The 17,789-nt window shown below is 38.3% G+C and overlaps 1 protein-coding gene across 1 annotated transcript in view; it reads right to left on the bottom strand.

Moving 5' to 3' along the window:
- MAN1A1 (mannosidase alpha class 1A member 1) overlaps positions 1-17,789 on the bottom strand; it is a 118,137-nt gene that overhangs the window by 10,361 nt on the left and 89,987 nt on the right. The window contains exons 6-8 of the mRNA XM_053461322.1: positions 15,720-15,843; positions 8,326-8,419; positions 3,039-3,154 (exon numbers count right to left, since the gene is read on the bottom strand). Coding sequence (XP_053317297.1) covers positions 3,039-3,154; positions 8,326-8,419; positions 15,720-15,843 — 334 coding nt within the window. The remainder of the gene's footprint in view (positions 1-3,038; positions 3,155-8,325; positions 8,420-15,719; positions 15,844-17,789) is intronic.

Below are 17,789 nucleotides of genomic sequence, written 5' to 3'. Positions count from 1 at the left end.
AGCAGTGAAAATGATTTAGACTACTCATCCAGTCTAACCCTACACATATTTTTACAGATCATGCCTTTACCTCTATTTGTAAAACTACATTGTGATGCTATTAAAACATTATGAGGAAATATAAACCTAAGTATTTTCTTCAGTTTATTCATCCTCCACACTGCAGTTCAATAGCTAATGTTTGATGTAAAGAAAAACACCTAAGTACTTTAGTCAAATCTGCAGATTGAAGTGATTTGAGGTTTATGTGCTCTAATCAAATTTAACATCAGAAATGGCTTATAAACATGTGATTTTATTAGCGATTATTTTATATCAGCAATATTTGTACCCAGTGTGGCACATGCCTAATGCTTCACACACCTAATCGAAACTCACCTGCCTACTCACTCTCATATAGAATTGTTTGGTTCCAAAAACATTTAATTCTGATGTCCATCAAAGCCATAAATCGCTCTGTTCCCTTCCACGGGATGGCTAATAAGTTTATCCATTGAGTTTCACTTTGACATATAAAACTTAATAATTTTGTCTGTGTATTCTTTAGTAAAAAAAATACTTTTTGAAGAACCGTTAACACCACGTGTACTTCAGTATAAGTGCTTTTATTAAGCCACCACTTAGGGAGGAAGGCAACTTATGTGAAAGATTACCAGTTAAGAATCCCATGGGCCGAATTAAATCCCTAATACAGTTTGTTCTTTCAGCAGTAACATTTCTGTTCAATTGAACATCAGTGAAATCGGCAACAGAACGACAAAGCAAATTGCCGGATAAGATAAGTGGACAGCCCTTATGCGCAATAATTGTAAGTCTACAATAGATATATGGCAATAATGAAAGTCTGTAATGAAGCATTTGTGCTTTTTTTGCAGTCTGTGGATGCTTGCTTCCTGGTTGACGGCCATGTGAACATATTGTCTCATGGCTAAATCTATCACGGAATGAGCAATAAAAGAAAACAATAAAAAAGCACATTTACATCCCAGTCACAAGTGCTACTGATAGCGTCATATCTTGAAAATAAAATTCAAGCCATGAACTGTGAGAAGTCTGCAGCCCAAACAGAAATATGAGCCATGGGAGTCCTGTTCTACACGGAGAGGGACATCTATCGATCTATATGATCAAAAAGTTACAGAACCTTAAGCTGTATATTATAGTGTATCTTGTACCTGGTTGTATGTAGCACGCCCCCTGTAACATGAGATGTCAACAGACTTTGATGCATGGACAGACTGATGTGCAAAAAAGGTGGACAACATGCAGATCTCTAGGATCCTTCATATAATGGAGGGTTAAAGCTTTTATCCTAGTCGCAAATCCTGAAACTCTAGATTGCCTCTAAAGGAGTGTGTGCCGAGTGTGTGTATCCTTCCTCCATGATGCAAAATAAAACTGAAAGCACAATGATATGCAGTTTTGTGCAACACTGCAACAATTAATGCAGTTGCAATCCAGAAGTATAATCAGTAAATAGTAATCTGGCTTTCTGCCAGGATACACATATGCTCACACAAATAATTTCCTTTAGACATTAAGGAGCCACGGTACCATTCGAGATTTTCACATTTTAATCCAATTTAAACTTTGAAATCAATGTTTTATGACTTAGCCCGAGTGCTGCACAGCAGGCAATCAGACTTTATTCATTCTGTGAAGATGTTTTTGTCAGCAGAGCTGTGCATTCATATTTATTTTACCCAAAATAAAAGCTTAAAGCCAGATGCGGCTGTCAAACACATTCTAAAAATAATAATACTAATAATACCGATAATGTGTGTGCAAAATGCTCTGTAACCTACACATGTGGCTTTAAAAGTAAGATATCTTAAAAGCAGTCCCCGGTCTCTGGTGAAATTCACAATGCAGTTTTTGAGCATAAGAATATTGTTTTACAAGAAAATAACAGAGTAGCCTGTCGTCATTCAAGACCCTAATACTAGATGGACAAACCTCTCGCAATGGAACAGCGGAGTAATCAACACATTCAGTGTAATACATGCTTTCTAGACGCAGCAGTTGTTAGGCAATATTAATATTTAACCAACGGATTTCAGTTAAGCAATGCAACAGAGGTCTCTGACCTTAAATTAAACAAAGGCTACTTTGACACACAAATTCAAGACCTACTATGAAAACATATTGGGTATTAGTTGCACTTTTGGGGGATTACGCATATATTTTAAACACTACATTTCAAATATGACATACGATGAAAACACTGCTGGTTTGTACTATGTAATTATGAGCTCCTAAATGCCTAAATATGTTATTCCAGTGCTGAAGGACTTTGAAATTAAAGGAGCTGTTCTACTTACTGTGCTGAATTTAACACTTTAGTTACTAAATATAGCTTTGGAAATAGCCAGAAATAAGTATTTGACATTACCTAATGTATTTAGTGTTTAATGTTTACTGTGGACACTTGTCATGCGACTTATGGTTGTCGCAAGAATCTTCTTACAAGGTTCTATGTTGCATTTATGCGTCGGTGAAAAGAAATTAAATGTAGTAGATCTACTAAAGTTTGTTTGCTTAACAAGCTACTGAGTGCAATTAATGTTTCGTATAAGAAAGACAGAACTTTTAACAGACCTTTTTTCATATTCATCAAATCTCAACTAGATTTAGCAGGTTACACAATCGAGCCAAAATAAAACTTTGACAAACGTAGCTACAATCAAACTGCCAAGAACTTACTGCATATTAACAAATACACAGAAACCACATTTTTATTTTCAACACTGAAACGTTGCAGTACAATGTGATGTGAATGTTAATTATATATCCAATCTTTATTTCTGCTCTATTTCCATATTATGTTGTTTATAAGTATACCTTTCAAATCTTTTATTAGAAACGTTAAACATGTCTAACTTTACTATATCTGAAATACATACCCATTTTATTATTATATACGAAAACATTTGAAGTGTATTTTTTTTTTCTGTACAAGAGTTGTCTCGTTTGGATAGAACAACCTTTGTAAAATTAAAATATTAGCTTCTCATGGAAATGATTTGCATCTCATTTACCTGAACAGCTTCATAATACATCTTCCTGGCTTCTTCATCTGTCTTGTCTGACATTAGCCAGGCCTTCAGCAAATATTCATAAAAGCTATCCCCAAGTCCTCCAACAGAAACGTGATCTGAAAGAAGAAGATCGTAAAATAACAAAACAATGAAATAGAGCTGTTTTTCACATGCAATATAAATAAATAAAAAGCCCTATAAGTACAGTATTTAGCTTATTAAAATAACTTTTTGTAAATAGCTGCAATAGCTCGGAAAAATAAGCTGTTGAATTAACTAATGGTTTAAGCAGACTATAGGAATCAAAGCATTCAACAGGAGATAGAATTGCCCCCCCCCTGTCGTCTTCCATTGACCGAAAGATGGGCTACTTAATGCATGTGAGTATATAATCAATGGCAGTGATTAGAAGACTTTCCCCTTCAGCATCATGCTGAGACACTGTGATACATGCCAAGGACAAGTGTCAATGAAACGTTCTGTTTCCTTATGCTCTTGATATGATAATGAATGATTATGATATGAGATGATTATGCTTAAGACTTATTCTTTTGCAGCTTGTGGCCCTAATCAGCATTGAATACTACCACTGTGCTATTCTTTTAATTACGGTAATTCACTCACAAAACAATTTGCATATTCACTAAAATGTGAGATGTTTGTGAGTGGATGGAACTTTACATTTTGCTAGTTTCAGATGAGGGCATCCAGTTGAATAAAAAAACGTGCATATCCTCATCTGAACCTCATACACTAAAAATCCCCTCCACCAACATGGAACTCTAGATGCCCCAGTAGGTTGCGTGAGGTCCATTCAAGCACCTTCAAAAAACTAAATTCACTTGTAAAGGTCCATACAGCATTGTCAAACCATGGCCTTTGGTTTTCATGTTCTGCCCAGGGAAAGGTGCTAGTGGATTCTAACATGGTCACTGGTTGCAGCAGTTGTCACTGTTCATCCTCCAGGAACCCAATGGGTCCTTCGTTAGACTTCATCTTTCCCCACCTGAGGACTTTTTTTTTTTTTTACTGACATTAGCTGTCCAATTCCACATCCTTTCCCCTCAGCACAGTGAGCTAGGAGTGCATAGATATCCCTGAGGACATTTAAATTATTTAAACCCCCAATCCAATTGGAAGGAAGGAGGCATAGTATTCTATATAATTTGGAGCTAAGGACAGTGTACTTGTGGACTATACACTCATTGATTTGTTTAGCTGCCCTCTCCCCATGGGGTGTGGGCGCAGATGGGCAATAATTGCCCCCCTTGGTTAACAGAGGGTCCTGGGGACCAGAATTGATAAACACTCATTAAGTAATATCACAAAAAAATAACACTGAATTTATTTTTCTGTTAAAATGGTTTGCTAAGGTAAAACCAGAAATGTGAACACTGACTTAACTAACATTGTCGCTTTTTTTCTCATTTGCTATTTTTTAACATGTTTTAACAATAAAAAATACGTTAATACATAAGGTTCTGTGGAAGCAATATAAGACTACCCTATAAGAAAAAAGTTTTACTAGTAAATATTAATTCACATGTAAACTATTTTTTTCATTTTCATTAAAAACTGTGATTGAGAAAAATGCATTGTTTGTTTTTATTTCCTTTTATTTGCCAACCTGCCCCCAGATATGCACATCTGCCCCTCAGATGTGCCTTATACCCCCTATTTGCCACTCTGCCTCCCATATATGGCTTTTAATCCCCTATATGCCACTCTGCCTCCAAGATATGCCTTTTAACTCCCTATATGCCACTCTGCTTCCCTGACATTCATTTTAACCCCCTACATGCCACTCTGCCTTCCTGATATTCATTTAAACCCCCTATATGCCACTCTGCCTCCAGAATGCCCTTATAACCCCCATGTGCCACTCTTACCCTCCCCTGACTTACCAGTGCTTTCCTAGACTTCTCCCCGTGCTTCAGATTCCTTGGTGTCTGGTGTGGGCAGCTGGTGAGGGTCTGCACTTTGGGCACAGACAACCTCCGCTGCTGCTGGCACCTCCGCTGGGGCTCCTATGACTGAGCACCGAAAGGTTATGTGATGCCAGCGCTCCATCATAGAAGCCCCAGCAGAAGTGCCGGCAGCAGTGGAGGTTGTCTGCGCCCATCGCACAGACCTCCGCCATCTGCCGGAGAGGAGGATCCGTGTCCCCTGCAGCGCTGCGGGGATCTGGATCTTAGTCTTGTAGTGAGACCTCTATTTGAGGTCTGATTAGAAGACAACCTCGAATATAAGACAATAGTTATTTTTCAGAGCATTTGCTCTAAAAAAAAAAAAAAAAAAAACATCTTATAATCAAACAAATGCAGTACTTTCTGTATGGTCACATAACAGATGTTGTGAAACATTCCGCAGGGGTGCTTGGCTCCAACAGCCTTCTTAGTAAGCTAGTGTAGTGCTGAAAGTGACAGACACTGACAGGCTTCTATCCTGCGGCCTTCATGCTGGAAGCACACACTCGTTAAGTAAACAAGGAGGGTTTCTGAGTGAAACAGTGCTTGTATGCCTGAAAAATAGGTGTTCGTGAGGCAGGCACTATTGGCTTCAGTGATATCTGAAAATATTTTTGATTGGTATCTTTTTGGATTGTAACATGAAACAAAAAAAAATCCACACATTAGATTTGCCCACATTGTTTAAAAAAAAATAAATAAAAAACAAACACAATCTTAACACTAAACATTTCCATTTTTGCCCCACTCCAATCACAAGTAAATCATGTTGGAAGAATCGATCGCAAGCAGACATTTCATTTGAATTACTTAACGGAACAAATGGAATCAATAGCAAAGCATGGCAACTTTAAATTGCATCGAAACTATAAATTGTACAAAATCAAACCTGGTAATTGATTGGAAAACACAGGTGAATCATGAATAACGTCCAAACATGTATCAGAAGTCCATGGGGGCACAGAATACTAGGTAAATAATTTGAAGGTCTTATGATCACTGCCTTAAAGGTGTACTGAACCCTTATTTGTTATGGATCAGTAACTATGGATTCTTTATGGATCCAAGCAGACAGGCTGACATCCAGCTTTCTTTGAGAGACAACCTTTGCAGGATTGCATCTGAGGGATAAGTATGTTCCTGCAATGCAGCTACAAGTTAAGGTGCTCTCATTAGCCTGCACCAGACCTCAATGTGTATAGGATATCAATAGGTATGAAATACATTGCCACATTATAGCCTAAACATAGAAGACCTAGAACTGACTAACAGGGCAAATTGTTTTTAAAAGTAAAAGATACTCCAGAGAAATGGGCTCCTGATATGCTTTTCAAACTGGAGATCTTACCAAGTTGTTCCTACCAGAAATAGACTCTCAGCTTGCAGTGACTTTGGAAAATCAATACTTCTGGTCTGTTTGTGAAAGTAGTAAGCTGTGATACTCTGATGAGAACACCTGAAGTTTGAAAAAGACTATGCATTCAAGCAAAGTCTCTAACCTGTACATCCAATACACCATTAAAGTCTTATCTTAATTGGGATTAAGACCAATTACATCACCTATGTTGGTCTAATAAATGGTTTTAACTTCAACTAAATGTCCCACTTTCTATTTGACCGATATGACTATACTAATTTTCCTAAATTGAGAATGATGATGGGAAATTGTAATATTACTCTTTTTTCATATAGAGTGTTTGTGAAAAACTCTTTACCATCTCTGATAAGATATTTCCACCAGGCTAAAAGATAGGGTATGGAAACTACAAAAAGAGAGATAACATGAGAAGTAATAGAAAGTTACACGAAGGAACACACTAGTGAAGAAGTGAGGCATTTGTCAGAGAAGAGGAAAAGGCGAATTATGGCAAGACAAAGAGATATGAGATAAAGGGGCGCTAAATAAAATCTTCGTTTTAGAGGCTTTCCAAATTAACAGTTATATTAAAAGAAAATGTTAGCCATAGGAAAATTAACTTGAGGTGCACCTTCATGGTAAGGGAACAATACAAATGAAGAATGCTCCTCCATATCAAAACAAGATAAAATGTTAAATATCATGCAAGTTCAATGAACTTGCATGGTTTGGGGACCCAAAACAATCCTGCGTAGCTTAAATGAACAAGAGCATCTTTATTTCTACCCTAGTTACTGATGAGAAGACTGGAGTATGAATAGACTACATATATATCAAAGAGAAACAAAAAAAGAGTCAACAAAGGCAAGAAAAGTTTGCTTTGTTAACTGCCATGTACTTTTTCTCCCCCTGCAGAGCCTTGTGCTTTAGTGTGACTCATTAGTTGCGAAGATGTACAGCCAATTTCGATTCAGAACGTCTTACAACTTTGTGTGAACAGCACTCACTGAAAGCTGTGCTAGAAGCTGGAGATGGAAAGCCACTTCCAACTAACAAATTCTTATTCTATCTGCGCAACCACAGATTGAAATCGCATGAAACACACTGAAATTATTACACATACTGCACAATTAATGAGCTCTTAATTGAATATTCACAAGTGTATTGCATACCCCTCCTGTGTAAACTTGTATTGATACTTCAGTCAAGCGATTAAACTGCACAACCAGAACAGTTATAGCTGGCTTGTTCGTGTGTGGATGCAAAGCAAATCAATATCACGGATTATTACGGGATTTCAGGATTTTTAGAGTAGCTGAAACGGTCTTAACACCTAATTAAAATGGAATTTATATATTTTACCATTATATAAATTTGAGATTGTAGTTTGCTCTCTAACCCTTACTTTTCGTCATATTTTAGAGCGAAAACGCAAAGCCTCGTTAGGCTACATTTAATGTACCTACATGAGTATGGAAGGTGGAAAATGAGAGATACATTTTTATGCCCGTTGTACAATTAGAAATACTGCTCCTGTATTTTACTAAACGGACAAGACATCTTTTGCCTCTATATCCACCTTAGTCCCAAGCTTTGTTTAAAGGCTATCTAGCACAGCAGACGTTTACTCCAAGGGGTCCATGCATAAAGTGGATATAGAGGCAAAAGGTGATCATTGTTAACCTTAGTTACACATGCCTACTCAGAATCCCTTGTCTAGGTGTGTTAACACTTCTGGCTTGTCTGGTGTAGATTAGTGTTTAATAATGCCTCTGCTACCACCTTAATTTTAAATCAGATGGGGTCTCTTTGTACAGAGAACAAGCCTAATGCAAAGGTCAGGTTGCGGACCGCTTGTTAATACAGAGGCACATATTTTTGTGTAAAAACAGATTGGGTTATGAAAACGATGTGGTATACAGGACATAACACAAAACAAATACAAAAGTATTCATGTACTTACGTTGACCCCACTGACCGCTGCTAGGATTCAGATAGTTTGGGTAGAGGCCTTGTGGTTTATCCAACCGATTTAGTACTTTTCGAATATTCATGACCTAAGGGAAAAATAAGATAAGATTTACTGAAATTGCAACTACTAGCCAAAGGGCTTATCTTTAAAAGTACCAAGATTTATCTTTTAATTATGTTTATAAGTAACCCATAAAACAATGTAAAATATACATCTCAACCTAATTCATTACCTCCTAATTTTGTTAGTGTTTCAGCCATAAAAAACTTAAACAACCAAAAACATAACAGTTATGGACATTCATTCCCTTTTTTTTATTTAATAGATCATTAAGTAATTGTAATATATTATTGCAATATATTATTGCCGTGCAGTATGCTAGATAGAGGATGATCTAGAAGGAGTACAACAGGTTTCCCGATGAGTTGCTGGTATGCTTTTAGAAACTATTGCTTTACTGGTACCTAAACCAGTAAAAAATACACTATCTTGGATTTTTTTTTTTTTATCAAAGACAGAGAAAAAGGAAACAGACTTGATACTGCTAAATATCTAAAATGCTCACCGATTTTTTTTTTCTAGAAAACACAATTAACATGTGTCACAAAAGCATTGTTGGCATAGAAACTTAAAAGCTTTTTTATGCTTAATTTACAGTTAAGAATATCTGGCTTTGACAACTATCAGCAGTTATGTGCTTGAAAATACCCACTATAAACTGCGATGCCTTCATAAGTCAAGTAAAAATGCTATCCCTGTATGCAAAGACTTTATATCAATGACACTTAACATGCATGGACCTGACTTTACTTAGAGACGTAATCAGAATGGCCCCAGGCGGCACTTTGCCGCCCCAAGCGCTTTTTTTTTTTTAAGCGGAGGAGAGAGAGGGGCGCCGAGTGGTTTTCGCTTACCCGCTCGGCGCCCCTCTCTCCTCCGCGGCGAGTCTCCCTGTTCGGTCTCGGTGCCGGCTTGTAATGCTGAGCGCCGGAAGTGACGTCAATTTCTGGCGCTCGGCATTACAAGCCAGCACCGTGGCAGAGCAGGGAGACTCGCCGCAGTAAGTCTTGGGCCGGCCCTGAGAAGGGCTACCTAAGGCATCACCATAAGAGCATTCACTGCTCTTCCAACCTCCTTATACACCTCTGAAACTACAGTATATATTACTTTGGCATTCTACACTAAAACAAAAATGTGTCTCCTTTTATGTGTATGTATTCAAGGCACTTTTAGATGTGTGTGGTCACTTTTGTTTGTCTATATTGATTTAAGGGATTATTGTGGCGTTTATACAGTGTTAATCAGATGCACTCGTTTCACTTTTTGCACATAGGTGGATTAATTATGCTTAACACCAATCTTTATTTTCCTTGTCCTAATGTAGATATGGTGTACACTATTATATCTTCATTTCATGAAAACCAACTAACCACAAATTATTAAAAAATACATTTCAAAAAGGTTAACAATAAAATGAAGACTGACAACCCTAGACTGCTGAGCAGATAGATTCTTAAAGACCAGTCAGCCGATCAGTGCCAAGAATAGTTGGACAGCAGAAGAGGACAACTGCTTCTAGCTGAGCTAAGTGCGTATTAAGGTACTCACCTTATTAATGCATATTAAGACAAGTTGTCTTTAAACCCATAAAGGACAATACATTGTGAGCCTGTACATATACAAGGTTTGTCGTGAATATGCATTCTCCTTTGGTGGTGTGTCAGGGACATCAAACTGTCTATTTAAAGCGTTGAGTTAGAGTCGATCATATCCTACTATAGCCATTGGTGTATGAATGAGGAACTTTAAAGGAATTCTGCATGCTGTGCAATGAACCTGGGTATACAATAGAGCATGGCTGGCCATATATCTAGACTCAGCCTACTAAATCATTTTCTGTACCTGCAGTACATTTTGACCCAAAATCCTATGCAAAGCAAATGAAAACGAAACCCTAACTGCAAATTAACCACACATCTTCAGATAGAAAAATAGAAGTAGCATTCCTAATAATTATAGATAATGAATATTTATACATTCAAACTCTGCTTCACAGAAAACCTTGAAATAATCAAAAAAGCCTCATCACACTTTCAGTATTCAAATGCATCACTATGTGAAATCTGATTTGGCTCAGTAGTCTGATCATACATTGCATACAATACATTATACATAAAAGGTAGGATGCAATGATATACACAGTTCTGCCAATACACTGTGGGCAATAGACTTCCAAGAGTTAGATTCTCTTTGGGAATGTGATATACCATACAAGTTTACCCTTATAGAGTTAGTAAACTTAAAAGTACCTGGCTTCTCTGGAAATACATTTCTAAAAGTGTGGTGCATCTACTAAAGTTTCTCCACCAAGAGTTGGTCCAGTATAACCCATAGTTCAAAGTGTGAGGAGACTATGGAGAAGTGAAAAACAATGTTTCCTGTGCAATATGGTAACAGCGGATCTTGTTAATCACCGGCCCACCCGGGTCAGTGCAAGAGATCTTATTTCTTGTTGTTAAAGTTTTGTTGCAATTTCAAAATGTAGCCTAATCTAATAAAATAACTTTATACATACGTTATATGAATATACCGTGGGAAGAAAACAAACAACAGGTACAACAGGTTGTACAACTTCCTTCGCTTGTCTTTACGCCTATACACATGACATGGTTGTACACCATATTGAGTAGATCCCAAAACACTAACCATTAGGGGGGGTTATATAGAGGTGAAGTGTTCAACTGGGGTTTCAACCAAGTGGATCTCAAAAGCAGACCTTAAGTGAACATATAGAACAGGGATGGACAAGTCCAGTTCGAGGGTTGCAAACAGGGCAGGAATTCTGTGTCTGCTTGCCAAAGAAAACAAGTTTGCAATGACGTTTAAAGGAGATGATTGTACTGAAGATGGGACACCAAAAGAATGTGGCCTGGTTGTTAATCAACCAGAGGTTTCCTACTTAGCATTAAAAAGCTAGAATCTGAGAATCTTCTTTGTCGTTTGTGTGCTAAATCTTTGAGAAATATCTGTATGATCATAAGCATCAGCTTAATTGCATTAATATTTTGTAAATATGCAGATTTGTCACATCAGGTGTGATTATATGGGCACCTCATTGAACAATATTTTGTTTAAAAAATGTACACTTTACTTTTAGGGTAAACGGGTTACCTGCAGACATCTAGTATTACAGTGCTGTGAAAAAGTATTAGCCCATTTCTGATTTCTTCTATGTTTGCTTATCTTGTCACATTTAAATTTTTAAATGTAAGTAATTGTAATATAAGAAAAAGATGCAGGTAACTGCAAAATGCAGCTTTTTTAAATGATTTAATTTAAGATAAAGTGTTAATCAAAGCCTGTATGACCCATGTGAAAAAGTAATTGCCTGTTAAACTTAACAACTGGTTGTGCCACCCTGGAACAACAACACCCTGAACAACAACTGAAATCAAACGTTTGCAATAACTGGCAATGAGTCTTTTACAGTATCTCACAAAAGTGAGTACACCCCTCACATTTTTGTAAATATTTTATTATCTTTTTAGGTGACAACACTGAAGAAATGACTCTCTGCTACAATGTAAAGTAGTGAGTGTACAGCCTGTATAACAGTGTAAATTTGCTGTCCCCTCAAAATAACAACACACAGCCATTAACCCCTTCAGTACCGGGACGTACCTGGTACTTCCTGGTTAACAGTCACCGGTAGACCGTGACGTACCAGGTACGTCTCCTCCAAAAAACGCCCCCACATCACCACAATCGCGGTGATCGTGGGGGCGCTGCTGCTGCTGTCTGCCCAGGACTCCAGGGCAGACAGCACAGCCTGTCTTAGCCCGCCCCCAAACCTACGATCACTCCCACGGAGTGATTTTGTAGGCAGAAACAGCGATTGCAGAAAAATCCACAGGCAGCTTCAGGGAAGGGGGGGTGTTGAATGGGTCCCCGCACAAGTGTGGGGACCTGATCCAACACCCCCCTGCTGCCTGAACGCTCCATGAGAGCGTCAGTGCAGCGTTAACCCCTTCAATGCCGCGATCGCGGCATTGAAGCAGTTAATTCCCGTTTTGTAGGGGGCTCTGCTGCTGGTGGTCTGCCTGGCAGACCAGGCAGACCAGCAACAGCAAAAACGACCCCCCAGAAGTCCTCTGATCAGTCCTGTAGGACTGATCAGAGAGACTCCTCCCCTACAATCTCCAGTCTATTGGAGATTGTGTCCCAGCTGCCAGAGGCAGCTTCAGGGACAGGGAGACAGGGTTCTTTGGTCTCCACATGAGTGTGGAGACCAGCCCTCCCACCCCCTCCCTTGCTCAGTTAACCCCTACCCCCCTCTTCCTCAATTAACCCCTTCAATGCTGCGATTGTGTATGACCCCATCACAGCATTGCAGGGGTTAATATTAGTCCCCACAAGCTTGTGGGGACTAAATATCAGTCAATGCTGTGCTTCAATGGAGCATCAGCATTAAAAGAGTTTTTTTAAAAAAATGAAAATGCACATGTTCCAGTTTTGCCCTCATAGCTTCCTCAAAAAATGCATGAACCATGCATGTGAGGCCTTGTTGGACTCATGGGATGTTGGTGAACAAAATGTGGCATTTTCTTCCACTGTTGCACTTATGCTGTGCAAGAAATTCAGTGCAACATTGAAATGTATGCGTTAAAAATGCAATAAAAATTTCCCTGTGAAGTTTGGCAGACATCAGTGAAGAAATGGCTGGCTGAAAACTGTCAAAACTACCCTAGTTAAACACCTTGACTCGTCTACTGTTCATAAATATATACTTTTATGGGGTAATTTACAGTGGGGGGCTTCCAAAATGTCCCAAATGGGATATGGGCTCAGCAAACCAATTTCTGAAAATTCCAAATTTGAAAACTAAAATGCGCATGTTCCAGTTTTGCCCTCATAGCTTCCTCAAAAAATGCATGAACCATGCATGTGAGGCCTTGTTGGAACCAGGGGATGTTGGTGAACACAATTTGGTGTTTTGTTCTGCAGTTGCACATATTCTATACAAAATATAATATAAAATCTAAAGCAACATTGCAACATATGCAAAAAAATATAAAAATACCTCAAAATTTGGCAGCAATTGACGATAAAATCCCTGTTTGAAAAGTGTCAAAATGACCCTAGTTGTACACCTTGACTTATCTACTGTTCATAAACATATAATTTTGGGGGGATAATCAGTATCTGTGACAACTATTGCAGTTATTAGACTACCATGCCAAATTTGAAAAAAATTACATTTCAAAAACGTGATGCATGCCTTGCAATATTTGCCCTATACTGGTCAAAATAGATAAAAATCCTGGCCATGTTGGGTGGTTTCCAAATCAGGACAAGTTAATGAATATATTTGGGATAATTTTTTCCCATTGGTTCAATGTGTGTACAATTTGTATGTATACAAAACTGTAAAAAAATGCTTTTTTTTCATTTCCCCCCCCACTTTTTCCAGTTTATTTCAAACAAAACAATGTACTACCCAGCTTAATATGGTTTCAAATGAAAGCCCTACTTGTGCTGAAAAAAACAATATATGATTTGTGTGGGTGCACCAATTGATAAGAGAGAAATTACAGTTGAAGAAAGACATGGCAAAAACACAAAAACGGCTCCGGTCCTTTAGCGACACGTTAGTATCAAAATCCCGGTCCTGAAGGGGTTAATGTCTAAACCTTGGCAACAAAAGTGAGTGCACCCCTAAGTGGAAATGTCCATATTGGGCCCAAAGTGTAAATATTTTGTGTGGTCACCATTATTTTCCAGCACTGCCTTAACCCTCTTGGGCATGGAGCTCACCAGAGCTTCACAGGTTGCCACTGGAGTCCTCTTCCACTCCTCCATGACGGCATTACAGAGCTGTGGATGTTAGAGACCTTGCGCTTTCTTTTTCTAGATACTATACATCATTGTGGAGGAATTTTGGCTCACTCTTCTTTGCAGAATTGTTTCAATTCAGCCACCTTGATGGTGCCACAGCATCTCAATCAGATAAAAATCAGGATTTTACTAGGCCATTCCAAAACTTTCATATGTTTCGTTTGAGCAATTCAAAAGTGTGCTTCGGATCATTGCTCTGCTGCATAACCCATGTGCGCTTGCGCTTTAGGTCACAAACTGATGGCCGATCATTAGGATTTTCTGGTAAAGAGCAGAATTCCCTCAATCAAGGCAGGTCACCCAGGCAATGAAGCAGCGAAGCAGCCCCAGAACATCATACTACCACCATCCTGCTTAATGTTAGCTTCACAAAAGATGTAATGGGACTCATGTCTTCAAAAAAGTTCCACTTTTGACTCCTCAGTCTACAAAATATTATCCCAAAAATCTGGGGGGTCATCAAGATGTTTTATTTTTTGGGCAAATGTGAGACATGTCTGTGTTCTTTAGTCAGCAGTGCCTTTCACCTTGCAACTCTCCCATGGATGCCATTCTCAGTAACGAAGGGTGCAATTACTTTTCATACAGGGCCAGGTTGGGTTGGATACCTTTTATTCCTTCTATATACTGTATTTTGTATTTACTTTTTATTTTGGTCAAACATTAAAATTAGTTTGATGATCTGAAATATATAAGTGTGACAAATATGCAAAAATACATATGCAAAAAATCACCCCAAGAAGGGGGAAATACTTTTTCACAGCACTGTATGTCTGTGATAATTAGTAAATGTATAAATTCCACTGGAAATGAAAGTCTGACTTTAAGTGAACACAAACACAATGCTAATATTCGGTTGGCTTATTACTCAAGGATTCCACACCATTCAACTGTCAAGGTGTTCTAGCCTGCTGTTAGTAAATTACTAAGCTCAGTAGGCACAAGGTTTTCCAATTGTCAACACACTGTTTCTTTGCATTAATGTACTTCGCTAGTGGTGGCATTATTCAGGTGCAGCACTAAAATTTCCTCTCTGCTTTAGGCTAAGCTGTAACATAGGAAGGTAACACTGTTGCTATTTAAATTTCTAATAGATAGTGGAGGACAATTACAACCTTTTGTGCAAAGAACATTCCAATCCAGGTCACATCTTATTTCCTGCAAAGTGCTATACTACGGCAGAGCTTTGACCTGCTATACAAAGTGCAAATATTTTACCTAAGGTTACAGGAACAGTTAACAGCTTTCCTTTGGAATTCAGCTGGTGTCATTTCCATATGTTCTTACAGAACAATTTAACATATCCCAGTGGTCCTTAAATCAGGTGAAACTGTTAGATGAAAATTAAAATGAAGAAATTGCCCCCGCCGGCATTGATGGTTCAATGTAGAGACCAACATAAAAGTCCAAGAGTTTATACCTGCAGTCAACAGAACACCTGATTTTGTACTACAACACGTAATCCAAAAACACTATTAGATCAAGCATACCTTTTCAGCAAAAATTGGGTTTCCAGATACTTGACTCAAATGGACAAACTCCAGGTGCAGTGTTCCAAATTCTGCCAAAATGCTACTTCCTCCAGAAGCCCAGGGCCAATTTCGACCTATGCCACTGAAATAAAAAAAATGGATGCATGGATTTAGAAAAAACATAAAACGCATGTAACAATGATGGACATAGGTTTCTGAAAAAGTAGGTATAATCCCACTACTGGGGTGATACTCTATGACCTAAACTACATAGATGCCTCTCCTAATTATCGAGTTTAGGTATTTCATCCACAACCTTTACTAACAGGTGTCTAAAGTGAAGCACATAGGCAGTCATCTCTATAGACAAATATTAGCAGCAGAATTGGTAGTACTAAACAGTTTGGTGACTTTAAAGATGACACCTTTTCCACAATTCAGTTTTTGAAATGACTGCCCTGCTTGATCTGCACCAGTCCACTGTAAGAGATAATACTGGAGTGTCCAGGAGTAACAACAGCCCTACCACAAAGTTGTAGATCATGCACCAAACCTACTCTGGAAGCAACATCAGCCCAGGCAATGGGTGTCAAGAGCTACATGAAATGGGTTGCAACAGCCAATCATCTACACACAAGCCAAAGATCATTATGTGCAACGCCAAGCGGTGTGGGGTAAAGCACACTGCCACTAGATGTTAGAGCAACGGAAATGTGCTCTATGGATAATGGAAGGGTAATGTTAATGCTATAGCATACAAATACATTTTAGACAATTGTTTGCTTCAGTTCGGCATCAGTTTGGGGAAGGTCCTTTCTTGTTCCATCACAACTGTTTGGTGTGGAGGAACTCTAATAGCCTGCGCAGAGCCCTGAACTTAACCACATTGAACACTTTTTGAATGTACTGGAATGCAGATCATAAGTCAGGTCTACTTGTCCAACTTCAGTGCCTGACATTACAAATGCTCTTTTGACTGAATTTGCACAAATTCACACAAACACACCCCAAAACCTTCTGGAAAGCCTTCCTAGTAGAGCGGAGGCTGTTACAACGGCAAACGGGGGTTTTGGAATGGGATGTCCAACAAGCTTATAATAGTCCACATACTTCTGGTCATAATATATGTGAGCAAGTGAAAAATTGGGAAGTGACATTTTATCCCATCCAAGGGTTTCAAACTGATCAGCATAAGCCACAGACTGTGTTAGTTTCAATACTTCGAAAAATGCAATCAAGTTTAATACAAATAATTGAAACTTTAATGCATAACTATGAATTGTTCCAGTCCATCCCTTCTTGTTGTTTTATATCTATTTCACTTGAGTGATTCAATTATATACTGCTACAGATGAGGCTGGGAACCAGAGGGAGAATGAAGACCACAATAGCAATTATACAAGGTCCCTGGCTTCCACCGCTGAAATCTGCCATTTGCAATCAATTTGGTGTGTGTTCAAGTAGTTTGTATGCATACAGAACAGAGACCCAATCTCGGTTTTGTATGTCTTCCACGCATTTACTGTTGCAGCCCTTAAACGAGATCTGGAACAATGTCATTGTTTGAAAGATTAGAAAATGAATGAATGAGTTTTAGCTTGTGTGTAATTAAACTGGTTGAATTTGAAAATGTCACAAGGTTTTAAAGCTCCACAATTCATTCAATGATGAAAAAATATTTACAGTAATTGTTGCTATAGCAATCATAAGCATAACTGTAATCCAAGAATCAAATTATATTTGTTAAAATATTATTCTTTCCTGAAATAAGAAATAGTCCTCTTAGTGCTGTCTGCCACACCCCATTACAAAGCATAAGATAAGGGGCACCATTAAAATAATCTAATGCCAGAGCACATCTATATATATGCCATTGGGCATGTCATGCAAACTAAAAAAAAAAAAAATGGCAGAAAGGGCACTATTTCTTTGTGGGTTCCATCCCTGCAAAGATGAAATTCCAAATAAATATGCCGAATTTTACAACTCGCCTTCACCAATCACAGCGCTTGTCACCCAAGTGCCTCAAACACGTATTTAGGAGCAGTAAAGAAAAAGTTCCAAAAAGACAATTAAACTGAAAATTGC

This window comes from Spea bombifrons, chromosome 3 (genome assembly GCF_027358695.1).
Source record: "Spea bombifrons isolate aSpeBom1 chromosome 3, aSpeBom1.2.pri, whole genome shotgun sequence".
Lineage (NCBI taxonomy): Eukaryota > Metazoa > Chordata > Amphibia > Anura > Pelobatidae > Spea > Spea bombifrons.
Note: the sequence above shows the minus strand (reverse complement) of the source record. Positions and strands in the feature narration are given on the sequence as shown.